This window comes from Salmo salar, chromosome 13 (assembly GCF_965601325.2).
Source record: "Salmo salar chromosome 13, fSalSal1, whole genome shotgun sequence".
NCBI classification, from domain to species: Eukaryota; Metazoa; Chordata; class Actinopteri; order Salmoniformes; family Salmonidae; genus Salmo; species Salmo salar.
Window position 1 is genome coordinate 11640786 of NC_138303.1, and position 19975 is coordinate 11660760.

Below are 19975 nucleotides of genomic sequence, written 5' to 3' on the forward strand. Positions count from 1 at the left end.
CACTGTCATGAATATAAACACTTATAACTAAGTGGTTACAGTCTCTGTAAGACTAAATAAAAAAGTTTGTATTGATTTTAAACTCCAAAACAAAACATGTCCTCTGTATCCAAGCAGCACCATGTGACCTATCTCCGCACTCTTATTCTCCGCACTTTTTGGAAACCCTTACCCTGGGTATTGTGAGAGAAGGGCAATGTCCCCTATTTACCACCTACACTACCGCTGTAAACAGAGGCTGTGGTGAAAATGTTGAATTACCATACAACCTTAATCTGGAGAAATTCACTCCAAACATCCAAGTTCCAGGACCTTCTCTCTCCTGGCCCATGTAAACCCACCACCTGCTAACAGTAACTGTGTTGTAGTACCACCTGCTAACAGGAACTGTGTTGTAGCACCACCTGCTAACAGTAACTGTGTTGTAGTACCACCTGCTAACAGTAACTGTGTTGTAGTACCACCTGCTAACAGTAACTGTGTTGTAGTACCACCTGCTAACAGTAACTGTGTTGTAGTACCACCTGCTAACAGTAACTGTGTTGTAGTACCACCTGCTAACAGTCAGTAACTGTGTTGTAGTACCACCTGCTAACAGTAACTGTGTTGTGATACCACCTGCTAACAGTAACTGTGTTGTAGTACCACCTGCTAACAGTAACTGTGTTGTAATACCACCTGCTAACAGTAACTGTGTTGTAGTACCACCTGCTAACAGTAACTGTGTTGTAATACCACCTGCTAACAGTAACAGTGTTGTAGTACCACCTGCTAACAGTAACTGTGTTGTAATACCACCTGCTAACAGTAACTGTGTTGTAATACCACCTGCTAACAGTAACTGTGTTGTAATACCACCTGCTAACAGTAACTGTGTTGTAATACCACCTGCTAACAGTAACAGTGTTGTAGTACTCTGTTCCTGAAAGGACATCCTATTATGTAATACTTTATGTAGCCTGGTGCATTGGAACCTATGGAATAGTCACCCACCCATCTGACTCTCCAGGCAGGCTCATTCAAACTACTCAAATTAAACATTACACTTGCAGAGATTACCACCATGTTTTATGACACTAATGTCTGACAGTGCTTCCTGTTTTAGATCAAAACAGATGTGACAACAGATTGCCCCAAGGCTGAGATGGTAAGTTCCTGATGAAAATACATTGTGTATAAGGCAGATGGAGGCGTTGCTGGTTCAAATCCTGGGCAGGATTATAAAAATTAGGAGCTGAACTGGAAACAAAATGGCTGCAGGTAAAGATCCGAGACCATCTGCCGTTGTGCCCATGTGCAAGGCGCTGCATTGTGGCTGACCCTGTGCCTCTACATGTGTGTCTGGCAGGGATGTGAATGGACAATAAAGCATCTATTCTGTTTTATTATATTCTCTGCTTGTTCCCTATAGAGTATCTTGCCGCTGGACCATCCAAGACACTGTCATATACCTCGGACTGTAAGTATTGGGCTTAATGAAATACTTTAAGTAGGGCAGCAGGTGGCCTAGTGGTTAGAGTGTTGGGCCGATGACCGAAAGGTTGCTGGTTTGAATACCTGAGCTGACGAGGTGAAAAATATGTCGATGTGCCCTTGAGCGAGGCACTTAACACTAATTTGCTCCAGGGGTGCCATGCTACTATGACTAGCCCTGTAAAACAACACATTTCACTGCACCGATCCGGTGTATTTGACAGTAAAACATGTCATTTTTATACTGCAATTCAGACAAGGTGTTACTCCCTATATAATGTAATCTTTCCAAACTCAGTGCTGTTGAATTGAACAATCCACATCCTCTTTACCTCTCTTTAAATTTCCCAAAGAGTATTTATTGTATTTTAAAGCGATGGAATTTGATATCATACAGAGATGAAAGAGAATATAAATGTTACTTATCATATTGGTACGATATACATTTGTTTTTGTATTATTCATTCATTCTTAATAAAAGTAATTTTGATGCAATTTATTTGTGATGCGAGATTATTTTTTCTCTAGGTGTCTGAATAGAAGCAGAAAAGAATCTTAACAAACCTCACCATCCATGTCACGTGTCACTTTATTGCAGCTGATTGTACAGTCAGTTAAAAGGCATACAAAAAGAACAACACGTTTAGATGATAGTCGTAGTAACTATTAGGAATATGATTGGTTAAGCATGTAGTAAGCCTTAATCAAATGACACCTGAAACCAATGTATAAAATGTAAAGTCTTGTCCAACAAGAAATTATTGTAATCAGAATACAATATCAGATATATTTGTAGGTGTTACTAATGTACATTTAAGCACTTGTTGAGTTTAAGGGTTGCATTTGTTCCTGTTTTCTTGAAAACAATTGTTGGACAAAATAGCTTTTTCAGGATATTGCTTTAAACCACAATTCCTTCCTATAAAACACTGGGTTCAGACAGTAAAGAATAGAATAACAAAATAAAGAGATCTACTTTTAAATCATCAAAATATCATTTTTAACATAACATTCAGTGGCCCTCAATCACACAGGAAGTGAACACACAGGAAGTGAACACACTGGTAGCACATCCCAAATGGAACCCTATTCCTTATATAGAGCACTACGTTTGACCAGAACCTATAGGGCTCTCTTGGCATCCATTTTAGGAGCGAGCAGAGCTGCTGTGTGTGAATAACGGTAAATGGGAGAATGTGCTGAGACAATACATACACACAGAGTTGTGCAGGCAGGCTGATGAGCTTTGTGAGAGTGAGTTGGGGAAGAGACATTTGGTACTGATGAAGTGTTCTTTGAGTTCAAGCTTTTTAGCGCCACTAGAGGGCAGTAGAAAACAAAACAAAAAATGTTTATCACTCAATTTTCAAAGGACCAGGTCAGTGTTTCTCAACCTTTTTTTGTACCAGGAACCTAGCCTCCTACGAACCACCTGTTCTCGCGAGCTTACATTCTGTTTCGCTGTATCGTTGTTGTTTGTTTAAAAACACTGAACTAGGTACATACAGTACACAATATATACTTAGGAACATTTAGTTAAGAATGGGGAATCACTGTGGTAACAAAAGAACAACATAAAATACCTTGTAGATAACAGAATTTAAACAACAGACTAAACTCCCATATAACACTGCCCTACCGAGCAAAAAGGCAGTAACGGCTCATTTGGTCGAAAATGAGTTAATGTCATTTTTGTGATCATTAAATACATGCTTAATCATGTGGACAAGTGTCCTGCCTCTATTGTATTGTGTTCAGGAGAAAATGGGGGTCATGTTAGCAGTAACTGCATAAAGTTACTGTGAAACCAAGGTAAATAAAAACAATTTTTCTCAGTTCCACACTTTGAGCAGTTACTGCCTTTTTGCTTTGTAGGGCAGAATAGCTCTCCCATGTCATAGCTCCCATATAATAGCATTCGAAATTGCATTGTCATTGTGTCTGCCTGAAGTAGCCTTCAACAGCATTTCATTTCCTCATTCTACCAGCCTTACTAAGGTATATGGGTAGTACCATCTAAAGAATATATATTATCTGGGCTATAATAAGTAAATAATAAAACCTGAGTGCCAATCTGTTTGTTCTCCATTGCCAACTCCTTGTCACTGTTCCCCCGGGCGCCGAAGATGTGGATGTTGATTAAGGCAGCCCCCCTGCACCTCTCTGATTCAGAGACACATTTCAGTTGAAGGTACATTCATTTGTACAACTGACTAGGTATCCCCCATTTCCCTTCCTTTCATTGGCAATACAGCAAAAACAGACTGGCACTCAGGCTAAGCAAATAAACTGTCTGTCTTTTAAAAGCACTTGGTCAGTAGTTTACACAGTTAAACAGCACCAACCAACATGGCTGTCCACCGTGTACATACCAAGTAAACCCAGGTATTTCACCCTATGTGATATACTCTTCCACTCAGCTTGGTCCTTGACAACTTCTATGTGTGATTGTCATGTGGCATGCCAAACATTGGCAAGACAGCACAAAGTAACCGATCTGGGACCAGGCTAACCTAAATGAGGGTCTGTGTACAAAGTAATTTCCCCTCAATGGTATACCATACATACTGAAATGTCTCTCATGATTACACTAATAGTGAACTATTTGAACTAACTCCAGATCCAGTTAAATGGTAAAATGATACCTTAAGATGTTGAATGTGTGTAGTATTGGAAAATACTACTGTACATTAATACTGTTGTTTGAGCACCTGCGAATCAGAGATGCTATCGCTAACCCAAATCTAGGTTTGCTGACTCAAAAACAGCTTCGTAGTAACTACAGTGTCTTCAGAAAGTATTCAGATCCCTTGACTTTTTCCACATTTTGTTACTTAACATCCGTATTTTAAAATTGATTAAATTAAATTTCTTCCTCATCAATCTACACACGGTGAAGCATGGTGGTGACAGCATCATGCTGTGGAAATGTTTTTCAGCAGCAGGGACTAGAAGAATAGTCGGGATCGAGGGAAAGATGAACAGAGCAAAGTACAGAGAGATCCTTGATAAAAACCTGCTCCAGAGCGCTTAGGACCTCAGACTGGGGGCGAAGATTCACCTTCCAACAGGACAACGACCCTAAGCACACAACCAAGACAACACAGGAGTGGCTTCAGGACAAGTCTCTGAATTTCCTTCAGTGGCCCAGCCAGAGCCCGGACTTGAACCTGATCAAACATCTCTGGAGAGACCGGAAAATAGCTGTGCAGCAACACTCCCCATCCAACCTGACAGAGTTTGAGAGGATCTGCAGAGAAGAATGGGAGAAACTCCCCAAATACAAGGTGTGCCAAGCTTGTAGCGTCATACCCAAGAAGACTTGAGGCTGTAATCTCTGCCAAAAGTGCTTCAACAAAGTACTGAGTAAAGGGTCTGAATACTTATGTAAATGTGATATAATTTTTTTTTTTTTTTTAAATATATATATATATATATATATATATATATAAATTAGCAACATTTTTTAAATATGTTTTTGCTTTGTCTATATGGGTTAGTGTGTGTAGATTGATGAGGGGAAAAAACTATTTAATCTATTGTAGAATAAGGCTGCAATGTAACAAAATCTGGAGAATACTTTCCAAATGCACTGTTATGAGTGGATTTCTCAGCAGTCCATTGTAGCAGTATATTGCATGGTGCAGTGGTTCAGTATATTGCATGGTGGAGCGGTTCAGTATATCACTGTTGGCTGGGCTCCCTGCCTGTGCCATTAAACCCCTACAACTCATCCAGAACGCCGCAGCCCGTCTGGTGTTCAACCTTCCCAAGTTCTCTCATGTCACCCCGCTCCTCCGCTCTCTCCACTGGCTTCCAGTTGAAGCTCGCATCCGCTACAAGACCATGGTGCTTGCCTACGGAGCTGTGAGGGGAACGGCACCTCCATACCTTCAGGCTCTGATCAGGCCCTACACCCAAACAAGGGCACTGCGTTCATCCACCTCTGGCCTGCTGGCCCCCCTACCTCTGAGGAAGCACGGTTCCCGCTCAGCCCAGTCAAAACTGTTCGCTGCTCTGGCACCCCAATGGTGGAACAAGCTCCCTCACGACGCCAGGACAGCGGAGTCAATCACCACCTTCCGGAGACACCTGAAACCCCACCTCTTTAAGGAATACCTGGGATAGGATAAAGTAATCCTTCTAACCCCCCCCCTTAAAAGATTTAGATGCACTATTGTAAAGTGGTTGTTCCACTGGATATCATAAGGTGAATGCACCAATTTGTAAGTCGCTCTGGATAAGAGCATCTGCTAAATGACTTAAATGTCAAAAAAATATTGCATGGCGGAGCGGTTCAGTATATTGCATGGCGCAGCGGTTCAGTATATTGCATGGCGCAGCGGTTCAGTATATTGCATGGCGCAGGGGTTCAGTATATTGCATGGCGCAGGGGTTCAGTATATTGCATGGCGCAGGGGTTCAGTATATTGCATGGCGCAGGGGTTCAGTATATTGCATGGAGCAGTGGTTCAGTATATTGCATGGTGGAGCGGTACGATTCCCAAACTATTAAATATGGGTCTGATTGAATGCAACCCTTGGTGATATTATGTGAACATAGTTCATTAAGACATTTGTGTAGGATTGTGAAATAGGGCTTTGATTAGTGGGATGGGCTAAACAGTTTGTTACAGTGGCAGAAAATGGTCTAGGTGGGAACACTTACTGTGCCTTTGAAAAGGATTCACACCCTTTGACTTTTTCCACATTTTGTTGTTGTTACAGCTTGAATTTAAAATGGAATAAATTGAGATTTTGTGTCACTGATCTACACACAATACCCCATAATGTCAAAGTGAAATTTCGTTTTTAGAATAAGTATTCAACCCGTTTTGTTATGGCAAGCCTAAATAAGTTCAGGAGTAAAAATTTGCTTAACAAGTCACATAATAAGTTGCATGGAATTACTCTGTGAAATAATAGTGTTTAACATGATTTTATTTTATGACTACCTCATCTCTGAACCCCACACATACAATTATCTGTAAGGTCCTTCATTCAAGCAGGGAATTTCAAACACAGATCCACAAAGACGAGGGAGGTTTTCCATTGCCTAGCAAAGAAGGGCACCTATTGGTAGATGGGTGAAAATAAAAAAAAGCCAACATTGAATGTTCCTTGGTGCATGCTGAAGTTATCAATTGCGCTTTAGATGGTGTATCAATACACCCAGTCACTACAAAGACGCAGGCGTCCTTCCTTACTCAGTTGCCGGATACTGTAGGAAGGAAACAGGGATTTCACCATGAGGCCAATGGTGATAATTTTAAAACAGAGTTTAAAGAGTTTAATAGCTGTGATAGGAGAAAACTGAGGATGGATCAACAACATTTTGGTTACTCGACAATACTAACCTAATGACAGAGTGAAAAGAAGGAAGCATGTACAGAATATAAATATTTCAAAACATGTATCCTGTTTGCGATAAGGCACTAAAGTAAAACTGCAAGAAATGTGGCAAAGAAATTAACTTTTTGTCCTGAATACAAAGTGTTATGTTTGGGGCAAATACAACACAACACTGAGTTACAACCTACATATTTTCAAGCATGGTGGTGGTTGCATCATGTTATGGGTATGCTTGTCATCGGCAAGGACTAGGGAGTTTTTTAGGATAACATTACATTTAATATAGCTAAGCACAGGCAATATCCTAAAGGAAAACCTGGTTCAGTCTGCTTTCCACCAGACAGTGGGAGACAAATTCACCTTTCAGCAGGGCAATAACCTAAAACACAAGGCCAAATATACTTTGTAGTTACTTACCAAGACAACATTGAATATTTCTGAGTGGCCAAGTTACAGTTTTGACTTAAATCATCTTGAAAATCTATGGCAATACTTGAAAATGGCTGTCTAGCAATGAGCAACAACCAGAGCTTGAAGTTTTGCAAAAAGGCTCTTAGAGACTTACCCAAAAACACCCACAGCTGTAATCGTTGCCAAAGGTGATTCTAACATATATTGACTCAAGGGGGTTGAATACTTATCTAATCAAGATATATTATTGTTTTTTTTTCCACTTTCACATTTGATCATTGACAAAAAAAATGGACAGTTAAATCAATTTTAATTCCACAAAATGTGTAAAAAGTCAATGGGGTATGAATACTTTCTGAAGGAACTGTACATACCAGACATATGGTACATCATCTATATGGTACATACAGTAACCCATATCATATATAACATGATCTCAACATTTTTCTGTGTACAGGGTCTGCGTGCCAAAAAACACACCCTATATTCTCTATATAGTGCACTACTTTTGACCAGCCCCTATGGGAGCCCTATGGGCACTGGTTGAAAGTAGTGCACTACTTTTGACCAGCCCCTATGGGAGCCCTATGGGCCCTGGTTGAAAGTAGTGCACTACTTTTGACCAGCCCCTATGGGAGCCCTATGGGCCCTGGTTGAAAGTAGTGCACTACTTTTGACCAGCCCCTATGGGAGCCCTATGGGCCCTGGTTGAAGGTTGTGCACTACTTTTGACCAACCCCTATGGGAGCCCTATGGGCCCTAGTTAAAAGTAGTGCACTATATAGGGAATACGGTGCCATTTGGGATGGAACCCAAGACTCATTCATGGGTGTACTGTACGTTGTACTGTATTTAACACAGAGGTGTACCGTTTCTTATGAATATAGGATGTGATTGTATAGACAATGGTGGTTGTGTTGTGTCACAAGTTTGTTGTGTTGTTCAATTCCTCCTCATACCGAAAAAAAATGACGTCAAGTGTTCCAGCCACATTAGTCCACACTACAATGAGATTTGTGTAGCAGGCGTCAGGCGATGCCATGAGAACATGAGGGATAACATGTGGCCTTGCAGAATAAGTGTACATTTGTCTTGTATTCAAAAAGTTACAAAACAGGATTCTCCATTTGCTGCCTCTCTTTATGGACTGAAGGAAAAGTCTTTGTTATATCTACAACCATTTTTAAGCTATTACAGTAACATTGCTGTGGTCATAATAATTTATCCTAAGACAGTCAGTCAGTTGGGTATTCCTTGGCTTTCTCCTCAGACAGTCAGTCAGTTGGGTATTCCTTGGCTTTCTCCTCAGTCAGACAGTCAGTCAGACAGTCAGTTGGGTATTCCTTGGCTTTCTCCTCAGACAGTCAGTCAGTTGGGTATTCCTTGGCTTTCTCCTCAGTCAGACAGTCAGTCAGACAGTCAGTTGGGTATTCCTTGGCTTTCTCCTCAGACAGTCAGTCAGTTGGGTATTCCTTGGCTTTCTCCTCAGTCAGACAGTCCGTCAGTCAGTTGGGTATTCCTTGGCTTTCTCCTCAGTAAGACAGTCAGTCAGTCAGTCAGTTGGGTATTCCTTGGCTTTCTCCTCAGTCAGTCAGTCAGTTGGGTATTCCTTGGCTTTCTCCTCAGTCAGACAGTCAGTTGGGTATTCCTTGGCTTTCTCCTCAGTCAGACAGTCAGTTGGGTATTCCTTGGCTTTCTCCTCAGTCAGTCAGACAGACAGTCAGTCAGTTGGGTATTCCTTGGCTTTCTCCTCAGTCAGACAGTCAGTTGGGTATTCCTTGACTTTCTCCTCAGTCAGACAGTCGGGTATTCCTTGGCTTTCTCCTCAGTCAGTCAGACAGTCGGGTATTCCTTGGCTTTCTCCTCAGTCAGACAGTCAGTCAGTCAGTCGGGTATTCCTTGGCTTTCTCCTCAGTCAGACAGTCAGACAGTCAGTTGGGTATTCCTTGGCTTTCTCCTCAGTCAGACAGTCAGTCAGTCAGTCAGTTGGGTATTCCTTGGCTTTCTCCTCAGTCAGTCAGACAGTCAGTCGGGTATTCCTTGGCTTTCTCCTCAGTCAGACAGTCAGTCAGTCAGTTGGGTATTCCTTGGCTTTCTCCTCAGTCAGACAGTCAGTCAGTCAGTCGGGTATTCCTTGGCTTTCGCCAAAGCAGCAGGGTCATTTCAGTCCACCCAAAAGCTGGGTAACTGGCACAGTTGGCACATGCTTGTTTTAAGGAAGGAGAGAGAAAGGGGAAGTAGCCAACTCTGCTCTCCCTCCATCTACATGGTTACGTGTGTCTCAGTAAGAGCAATGGTGCTAGTAATGCCAAGGTCGCAGGTTCGATTCCCGCTGGGATCACAAATCCCCAAAATGTCTGTACTCACTTTACTGTAAGTCGCTTTGAATAATTATCAAGCGTCTGCTAAATGACATATATTAGGAACAGGAAGCCAACCCTGCCCTCCCTGCATCTACATAGCCTCGATTCCAGGCTTAATGTCCCAGCTAGCACCAAAAGTTTTAAGGCCCATAGTGATTGTTAAAGCATGGTGATTGCCCTATGGTTATTTTGCATACGAACTTCCAAGGAACCAAATGTGCTAGCTGGGGTGAAACTACCCTCTAGACGGCGCCATTGTTGTTGCTGTTCTTCAGGACAGGAAGCTCAGGGCAGAAGCAGCCGTTAGTCTTCCAGCTGGTGTCTACGTCGCGGGCCCCGCGTCTCCTCTTTCTGCTCTCCCACCTCCTCGCCACGGGCTCCAGGAAGAGAGAGACAGAGGAGAGCAGGTAACACACCCCCGCCAGGTAGAAGGAGCAGTCGTAGGTCTGGGTGTAGTCATACAGGAAACCTAGAGGATGGAAAACAAAGGGAAGACGTCATTCAATGAAAAGAGAGAAACGGACATCCACATTAAAAGGACAGAAGACACCACCGCGAAGGGAGGAGGCCAATAACATCACCCCTCAATGAGAGAAACAACGGACACATAGATATAGAATTACTCCTCAATATACAACAGCCTGCTCCTCAATATACAACATGCTGTGGCCTGCTCCTCAATATACAACATACTGTGGCCTGCTCCTCAATATACAACAGCCTGCTCCTCAATATACAACACATACTGTGGCCTGCTCCTCAATATACAACAGCCTGCTCCTCAATATACAACACATACTGTGGCCTGCTCCTCAATATACAACATACTGTGGCCTGCTCCTCAATATACAACACATACTGTGGCCTGCTCCTCAATATACAACAGCCTGTTCCTCAATATACAACATACTGTGGCCTGCTCCTCAATATACAACATAATGTGGACTGCTCCTCGATATACAACACATACTGTGGCCTGCTCTTCAATATACAACATACTGTGGCCTGCTCCTCAATATACAACACATACTGTGGCCTGCTCCTCGATATTCAACACATACTGTGGCCTGCTCCTCAATATTCAACATACTGTGGCCTGCTCCTCAATATATAACATACTGCTCCTCAATATAAAACGCACAGCCTGCTCCTCAATATACAACATACTGTGGCCTGCTCCTCGATATTCAACACATACTGTGGCCTGCTCCTCAATATACAACATACTGTGGCCTGCTCCTCAATATACAACATACTGTGGCCTGCTCCTCAATATACAACAGCCTGTTCCTCAATATACAACATACTGTGGCCTGCTCCTCAATATACAACATAATGTGGACTGCTCCTCGATATACAACACATACTGTGGCCTACTCCTCAATATACAACATACTGTGGCCTGCTCCTCGATATTCAACAATACTGTGGCCTGCTCCTCGATATTCAACACATACTGTGGCCTGCTCCTCAATATACAACATACTGTGGCCTGCTCCTCAATATACAACATACTGTGGCCTGCTCCTCAATATACAACATACTGTGGCCTGCTCCTCAATATACAACATACTGTGGCCTGCTCCTCAATATACAACAGCCTGTTCCTCAATATACAACATACTGTGGCCTGCTCCTCAATATACAACATACTGTGGCCTGCTCCTCAATATACAACACATACTGTGGCCTGCTCCTCGATATTCAACACATACTGTGGCCTGCTCCTCAATATACAACATACTGTGGCCTGCTCCTCAATATACAACATACTGCTCCTCAATATAAAACGCACAGCCTGCTCCTCAATATACAACATACTGTGGCCTGCTCCTCAATATACAACATACTGTGGCCTGCTCCTCAATATACAACAAATACTGTGGCCTGCTCCTCAATATACAACATGCTGTGGCCTGCTCCTCAATATACAACATACTGTGGCCTGCTCCTCAATATACAACATACTGTGGCCTGCTCCTCAATATACAACATACTGTGGCCTGCTCCTCAATATACAACACATACTGTGGCCTGCTCCTCAATATACAACATACTGCTCCTCAATATAAAACGCACAGCCTGCTCCTCAATATACAACATACTGCTCCTCAATATAAAATGCACAGCCTGCTCCTCAATATACAACATACTGCTCCTCAATATAAAATGCACAGCCTGCTCCTCAATATACAACATACTGTGGCCTGCTCCTCAATATACAACATACTGTGGCCTGCTCCTCAATATACAACACATACTGTGGCCTGCTCCTCGATATTCAACACATACTGTGGCCTGCTACTCGATATACAACATACTGTGGCCTGCTCCTCGATATTCAACACATACTGTGGCCTGCTCCTCGATATACAACACATACTGTGGACTGCTCCTCGATATACAACATGCTGTGGCCTGCTCCTCAATAAACAACATACTGTGGCCTGCTCCTCAATATACAACACATACTGTGGCCTGCTCCTCAATATACAACACATACTGTGGCCTGCTCCTCAATATACAACACATACTGTGGCCTGCTCCTCAATATACAACATACAAATCATTAAAATCCAGACAGAAAATATTTACACAAGAAGCAACCTATTATCACACAGTCAAACTCTCCTTTCATTTAGTAAGTTCACCATTCTGCCATTCTCACTGTTAAACATCGCACAGTGTTCAACACAACGGCTCTTTATGTCAATCATTTGGTCAATCATCCCCTCAATATACAACATACTGCTCCTCAATATAAAACGCACAGCCTGCTCCTCATTTTAGATTCTATTTTTACGAACACACAAACACACGTTAATAACGTCAGCAATACCAGAGAGAAATTGACATCCCCCGACACAACACGTTATAATGAAAGAAGACACCACAGAAAAGGGAGACCGTTAGTAACGTCATTCAATAACAGCATACGTCTCACACGACGATATATGTCAGAGTTAACGGCACTCTTTTAATCATAACATCAACTGAACAATACATGGTGGGGAGGTGTGTGTGTGTGTGTGGGGGGGGGGGGGGCGTAAACATAACTAACAATAAAGTTTTGGGTACATACTAACAGACAACATTATACAAGCTATGAGCATTTTCAGGTTTAGAACTGAAATACATTCTACACGAGGCTACTCTAAATTTAAGGCCCCAAGATATATTTTAAAAGTGGTGGTAATTTCTGAACGAAACAGAAGGAGACATTGTACATTACGTCCTGAATAAGTAAGCTCTATTTCTGGTCATGTTAGATCTTTAGTTCATCGTCATGTCTCTTTAGGTTACCAGCCTGAAGGGAAGAGAACAGCTAGGGCCAGCCCAGTTCAGTCCAGCAGGAATTGGATAGCTAACACACAGCCTGTATAGTTGTTTGTTTACCTTTATTTAACTAGGCAAGTCAGTTAAGAACAAATTATTATTTACAATGACGGCCTACCCCGGCCCAACCCTCCCCTAATCCGGACGACGCTGGGCCAATTTTGCACCACTCTATGGGACTCGCCATCACGGCTGGTTGTGATACAGCCCAGGATCGAACCAGGGTCTGTAGCGACACCTCTAGCATTGAGATGCAGTGCCTTAGACCGCTGCGCCACGTCATATATAGCTGGAGGAAGAAGGGGAACGCTAACACAGCATTTATAGCTGGCTGTGGGGAGGGAGGGAGGGAGGGAGGGAGGGAGGGAGGGAGGGGGGGTGCCAGGTCATGGTGGACTGCGGTGAGTTGAGTTCATCCTGCAGGACTAGCAGCATGAATGGCAAACACAGCAGCATGCTATTTCCGGACCCCAATGACCCTGGAATGCAGATCCCCTCTCAGACCCTGGAATACAGATCCCCTCTCAGTTCTCAGGACAGCCTGACAAAGTGGGAGACCCTCCCACCCCTCCCCCAATCCAACCCCCGCTCTCTGTGTCAATCGTGTCGTCGTAGTTCTTGTGTAATTTTTATTATTACTTTAATGTTTTATTATACTTTCTATTACTATCTATATTATTATTATTAACACTGCATTGTTGGGGAAAAAGCTCTAAAGGTAAGAATTTCATTGTACTGTTTTACACAAGTTGTATCCTGTGTACGTGGCAAATATACTTTGAAACTTGGAAGTTCAAGGAGTACCTCAAATCAAATCAAATTTTATTTGTCACATGCGCCGAATATAACAAGTGTAGACCTTACCGTTAAATGCGTGCTTACAAGCCCTTACCCTCTCCTACAGATTGAAGTCAAAAGTCACCAGTTGGGGGAATGCAGTGTTATTTTTCCTGGAAATAGGAACACCAGTGTTCGTATAGCTTAGTATTAGTATAGTATTAGCTTAGTATAGTATTTTTTCATGTGGGAAAAATGAAATGAACACAACATTGTTTGTCTTTTTATTAATTGATTTACTTTTATCTCCCCAGTTGGTAGTTACAGTCTTGTATTGTAACCACCCGTATGGACTCAGGTCAAGAGCCATGCATCCTCTGAAACACAACCCAACCAAGCCACACTACTTCTTGACACAATGCCCGCTTAACCCAGAAGACAGCAACACCAATGTGTTGGAGCAAACACTGTACACATGGCAACCATGTCAGCATCCGGTTCACCACAGGAGTCGCTAGAGCACATCCCTGCCAGCCAAACACTCCCCTAACCCAGACAATGCTGGGCCAATTGGGCACCACCTCATGGGTCTCCCGGTCGTGGCCGGCTGCGACATAACCTGGACTCGAACCAGGATTTCTAGTGACACAGCTAGCAACTGCGATGCAGTGCCTTAGACCAGTGTGCCACTCGGGAGGCCCACAACGTTTTTCTATGGCTTAGCTCGCCTAGAGGGGCTGATGAAATGCGCTGCTATGCATTTCTGTCAATCAACCCACAAACGGCTAACGATAGGTTGATTTTCTCCTGGCTGTTTCTGTTTTCGAAACATGAACACACATGTTAGCTAATCTACTCAAACTTCACCAGTTAGTTAAGAACAGCTGTGGTCACACACACACACGCACGCGCGCGCACACACACACGCGCGCACACGCACGCACACACGAGTGAGTTAAAAAATGAATCACTCATCTGTCATTGTGTGTGCACGTGCATGCAATGCGTGTGTTTCAAGTTCCACGTTTTTATTGTCACGTGCACAAGTCTTTATTGTGTGTAACACTCTCTCACCTGCGAGAGGAGGTCCTGTCAGACAGCCGAGGCCTACGAAGAACATAGAAAATCCCATGGAGTTGTTGAGTTTCTCTTGCCCTACCAGATCCACCTGAGGAAAGAATTAACAAAGAAACATTACACACCAGTCCTAACTAACTAGTGTTAGTTTGGTAACAATCTAAGTAGGAACACAACCCAGGTATAATACAGTGCCCTCAAAGTATTCACACACCTTGAAATCTTCCACATTTTGTTGTGTTACAGACTGAATTTAAAATGGATTAAATTGAAATTGTGTCTCACTGGCCTACACACAATACCCCATAATGTGTCAAAGTGGAATTATGTTTGTAGACATTTTTACAAATTAATGAAAAAATGAAAAGCTGAAATGTCTTGAGTCAATAAGTATTCAGCCCCTTTGTTATGGCAAGCCTAAATTTGTTCAGGGGTAAAAATGTGTTTAACAAGTCACATAATAAGTTGCATAGACTCACTCTGTCTGCAATAATAGTGTTCCTGAGTGGCCGAGTTACAATTGTGACTTAAATCAGCTTGAAAATCTATGGCAAGACTTGAAAATGGCTGTCTAGCAATGATCAACAATCAACTTGACAGAGCTTGAAGAATTTAAAAAAGAATAATGTGCAAATATTGTACAATCCAGGTGTGCAAAGCTCTTAGAGACTTACCGAGAAAGACTCACAACTGTAATCACTACCAAAAGGTGATTCTAACATGTATTGACTCAGAGGTATGAATACTGTAAATTCGATATTCACATAACCAAATTTCATGGTCCCATGTCCATGGGTTCAGTTCTTATAGCCCTGGTGTGTTATGGTGACACCTAGTGGTGTAGCTTGGCCGACTTTGAGTGCAGCGCATTAGCGTATGTGCTATCCTGCATCTAAAATGTACAATGTGGCCATTTTTGAATGCAGCAACAATTTTTCCCATTAGAGTCAAAATGCTAAACTTGGAGTGAATCTGACGCATGGTTCATGAGGAAGAGATGATTGTAGATCATTTTGAGCATTAGCGTTACACAAATGTTGTTAATAGTTTCCTTGTTTTTTGAGATATCTTTACGAAATGCAGTGTGGGTCATATTTGGGACATCCATGATAGCGATGACAAGTGTCAAGTTGATAGGCTACTGTGGAGTGGATTTACAGTGGTTTAAATGGACATGTAAAATCCTTTTTTTTTTTTACTCGGACATCTTTTAACCGATCCCTTAGCTTTTTTTTAAGTAAGTTGAGACATGTACAATGGTCCCACGTTCCACATTTGGTGTCATTTGGTCCTATGGTTCATGAGAAGAAGGTATTTGAAGTATTTTTGAGCATTTTTGTGCTCATGTATGTGCTCATTTGTATCTACAGGTATAGTGTGTTCTTCTTTGAAAGCATCAACATTATTTTATTAAACTCTTTAGGGACTATTATGATGAGTCCAAATACCACATTTGGCTTGAATCTGACTTTTAGTCCATGAGAAGAAGATTTTGGATGATTATTTTACATAGTTACATAGTTGAAAAAGTTAATGGTTAATAGTTTGCTTATTTTTAAGATATCAATGCCAAACTTAACATGGTTCCCAGCAAGCACATTTGATTCCATTGGTTCTGGGAATGAAGCCATAAGTTTCCTGATCGGTAAAACTGAACGTTTTTAAAACGTTCTGAGAACGGAAGTGAAAACTTAGCCTGTTCTAGGAACGTACATTTTTAAATTGCAGGGAGGTTCTGAGAACATTTTACTATGGTTCCCTGAAAGTTTTCCTGTAAGGTTGTATTAACGTTCTGAGAACGGAAATTCTAGATTATTTGAAGGTAATTAAATAACGTTCTGAGAACATGTTTCAATAAGACTTCTAATAACACTGCTAGTTTGGGTTAACTGTTTTTGACACCAAGCATAGGCCACATGGAAATTAATTTGCTTAGACATTAATAATGCAAACACATGTATTTTTTATTGTGATACAGCATCAGTGAGATTTGAACCTATGATGTTCTGTTCTTTATCCATGAAATTAGTCCACCACGCCAACAGGATGGAGCTAGCAGACCATGTTTCTTTTAATTCAAACAAAGCTGTTAATTTTAGTATTCTCAAACAGACCCCATTTACAAGGAAACAAGCACTCATTAAGATCAGGTGTGGCCAATTAGTGGGCATGGCCAACACACCTGAACACACTTAACAAGATAGAGGAAAGAGAGAGCTTTGTTGACGCTGAGAACGGAATTTATGTTTTAAAATAACATTCTTAGAACGTTCTTTGAACATTACTAATGTGTTATTGTTGTTTTAATGGAAAGTTGAACCTGACTTTAACCCTTTCCAGCCCCTCCATAAAAAGATCTGAAAGATTTTTCTGATGGTTGTCACGTCAATATATCTGTACTAAAATAACTTTTTTCTCTCATAAAATCTCCTTTAGATAGGTTACGATATCTGCATTAATAAAATATGATTGGTTTAGGGGTTACGGGGCAGGAATTAGGCTCTCTCTCAAAAGGAAAAACTCAACACGAAAATGGCTCATTTGATGCTGCTGCCAGAGGGAGGCGCCGCTCCCCCTCTCAATCTGACAGGTTGTGACAAACTTTGGCAATGCCATCATTCAGATTTGGACAACAATATCAAGGTAAACAAACTGTGTATAATAAATTTTTATGTTGGTAATGATAATATTTACATCTTAGAGTATTTTTTCTGAAAGACAAGATGACTCTTTGAAATGAAATGTTGACGCCTGGTGATCTAACTAGCTATCACACTGAGTAGACTTGAAAAGTAGAATCAGCTTGAAAGTGAGTTTACAATTTATGAGGTAAAAATGTATAAGTACATGAAAAGCTTTGAATCAGAAATGTAGTTTTATCTATCTAGCAAGATTGCTTGCTAACTATGATGGCTAGTTAGCCTGTGTTGGTCAAGTCAGTCACCCAAGACGGAGCAATGTAGCCTACTTCATTTAACTCGTCTTGTCTTTTTGATGTTAATGTTTTCTTTGATAACTGTACAAAATAAAAATGTATTTGTCATTAGGTATTAGAGCTAAAAGAAAATGGCTGGCTAATGATTATATTTTGTCCCTAGCTAGCCAGCAAAAAGAGAGAGGGGTGCTGTGAAGGAAAATTGGATGGCTATATTTTACTAGCTAAACCTTATGATAATAGCTTATAAATAATGACATTGTGGTGGTCAGCTTGGTAACTAAATGTTCCTGGTCTAGCTGGTTTGCTACTTAAAGGCATAAATTGATCATAATATTTCAGTTATGGACTATCAGATATGCAATTATATGACATGTTTTCTCAAATGTGACTCATTTCAGGAAACTAGGTATACGTTGCAAGTCACTACTTCACAGGAGAGGCACTTGAACGTAAAATAAATGTTTTATCAAAATGTAGAAATGCCTTCTGGAACATGTGAACTTTCATGTGCTTTAATAACAAATGTGTATTCCATCCGTAAATGCTTATTAAATTGTTAAATTACGAGCCTAGTTGGTTTAGCCACGGAAAAAGGAAGGAACTTTCCTGCTAGCCATGATTGGCTGTGATAATGGATAGGCTGGACATGCCGGGAGATGAGTTTGGATTGGTCTGTCATGTAGCATGCTTCCGTTTATAATGTGAGCTGCATCGAGAACCACAAAAGTTTTGCTACTGTTCTCAACAACATTGATGCCCTGAATTTAGCAGGCGTTATCGACAGATCAGTTGCAAAAAGTGGCGGACTACTTTCTGCACACTCCACGGTCAGTGTGAACCAGAGTGTCTTGACATAACGCAGGCCAAAACCAAACGGAGTTAAATGGTCCCAGTCTGCCGTGAAGCGTTCATCCATGTATACCGGTAACCGTCTAACTACATTTTCAGATATTATACGTTTCAAATTTTGTCAGAAAGTAATTTTCATTGCAAGCTAAAGTGTACCGTTCGCTAGCTAGCGAACTTTAGCTTGCTGGCTTGCTAGCGAACGTTACGTGTACGATCTGTGAAGTAATATTATTAGAATCAGAAATCCATTTGAATTGCTAGTTATAGCCTAATGTTAGCTAGCTAACATTAGACCTAGTTGGTTAGCTCTTTAGCTACCTGGAGATTCATACTACAGCTATGACAATGTTTGTATTGGTAGTAGTATGAGTTGGGATTATGCCGGTTCATTGTTTCGATATCTAGCTAGCAACATGTGTAAACGAAAGACTTCACTTTGCGAGTGGAGTTAGCCAGGTGTGTCTGGGGGTAATTAAGACCATCTATTGTATTTCACAAACGTGTGTACATGTCTAGACAATAGTGACCCATCTAATAAGCTAGATGTGGCTGTGGGGTGGTTATAGCATTTCCTTCACAGGACCCATCAATTTAGACAAGTGTGTAAGGTAAGCGTCATCTAATAATTAATATTTTATACCGCTTACGCCTTCTGTATCCTGTGCATATGACAAATAAACATATATGTTATTTGATATAGTGTGTGTTTACCAGAGACAGTAATGTGAAGAACAACATGAACTGTACCAAAGTCAGATTAGGATATAGGCCAAGTATATTTTTACCTGGAGTTTTAAAGTTTTAAAGAATTCCTCATGAAGCTGGTTGAGAAAATACCAAGAGTGTGCAAAGCTGTCATCCAGGCAAAGGGTGGCTACTTTGAAGAATCTAAAATCTATTTTGATTTGTCTAACACTTTTTTGGTTACTATATGATTCCATATGAGTTATTTCATAGTTTTGATGTCTTCACTATTATTCTACAATGTAGAAAATAGTCAAAATAAAGAAAAACCCTTGAATGAGTAGGTGTGTCCAAACTTTTGACTGGTACTGTGTACTTAGATATCTCTCGCCTTGAATCTAAATCTTTCTGTTCATGCTCCATGTCCTTGTAAGCGTAAACGCTCTGTCTTGCCCGATAGCACATTTCAGTCGTATGATGTTGATACACAGGCACCGGAATCCATCCCTTTCAGGCCTGAACGTCCAGTTGGTTTAGATCTTGGCAGTGTACGTCAGGCAATCCGGTCGACCACTCAGGAAAGACTAAGGGAGATAGACTTCTTGTTGTTGTTGTTTGTCACACAGGCATTGGAGGCAGAGGTTTGTGGGTTCACAAATAGTCCGGGTTGGGGTATTGTTTTGGAGTGCCCGTCCTATGGTGATTCCCTCTGAGC

At 41.4% G+C, this 19975-nt stretch overlaps 1 protein-coding gene across 4 annotated transcripts in view; it reads right to left on the reverse strand.

The window, feature by feature from the left end:
- Nucleotides 1-2044: 2044 nt before the first annotated feature.
- Nucleotides 2045-19975, reverse strand: part of LOC106566395 (putative monocarboxylate transporter 5) — a 66886-nt gene continuing 48955 nt past the window's right edge. For all 4 annotated transcript variants that reach the window (XM_045692902.2, XM_045692901.2, XM_045692904.2 and 1 more), the window contains 2 exons: nt 14787-14880; nt 2045-10068 (listed from right to left, as the gene is read on the reverse strand). In XM_045692902.2, the coding sequence (XP_045548858.1) occupies nt 9842-10068; nt 14787-14880 (321 nt within the window). In that variant the 3' untranslated portion in view covers nt 2045-9841. The remainder of the gene's footprint in view (nt 10069-14786; nt 14881-19975) is intronic.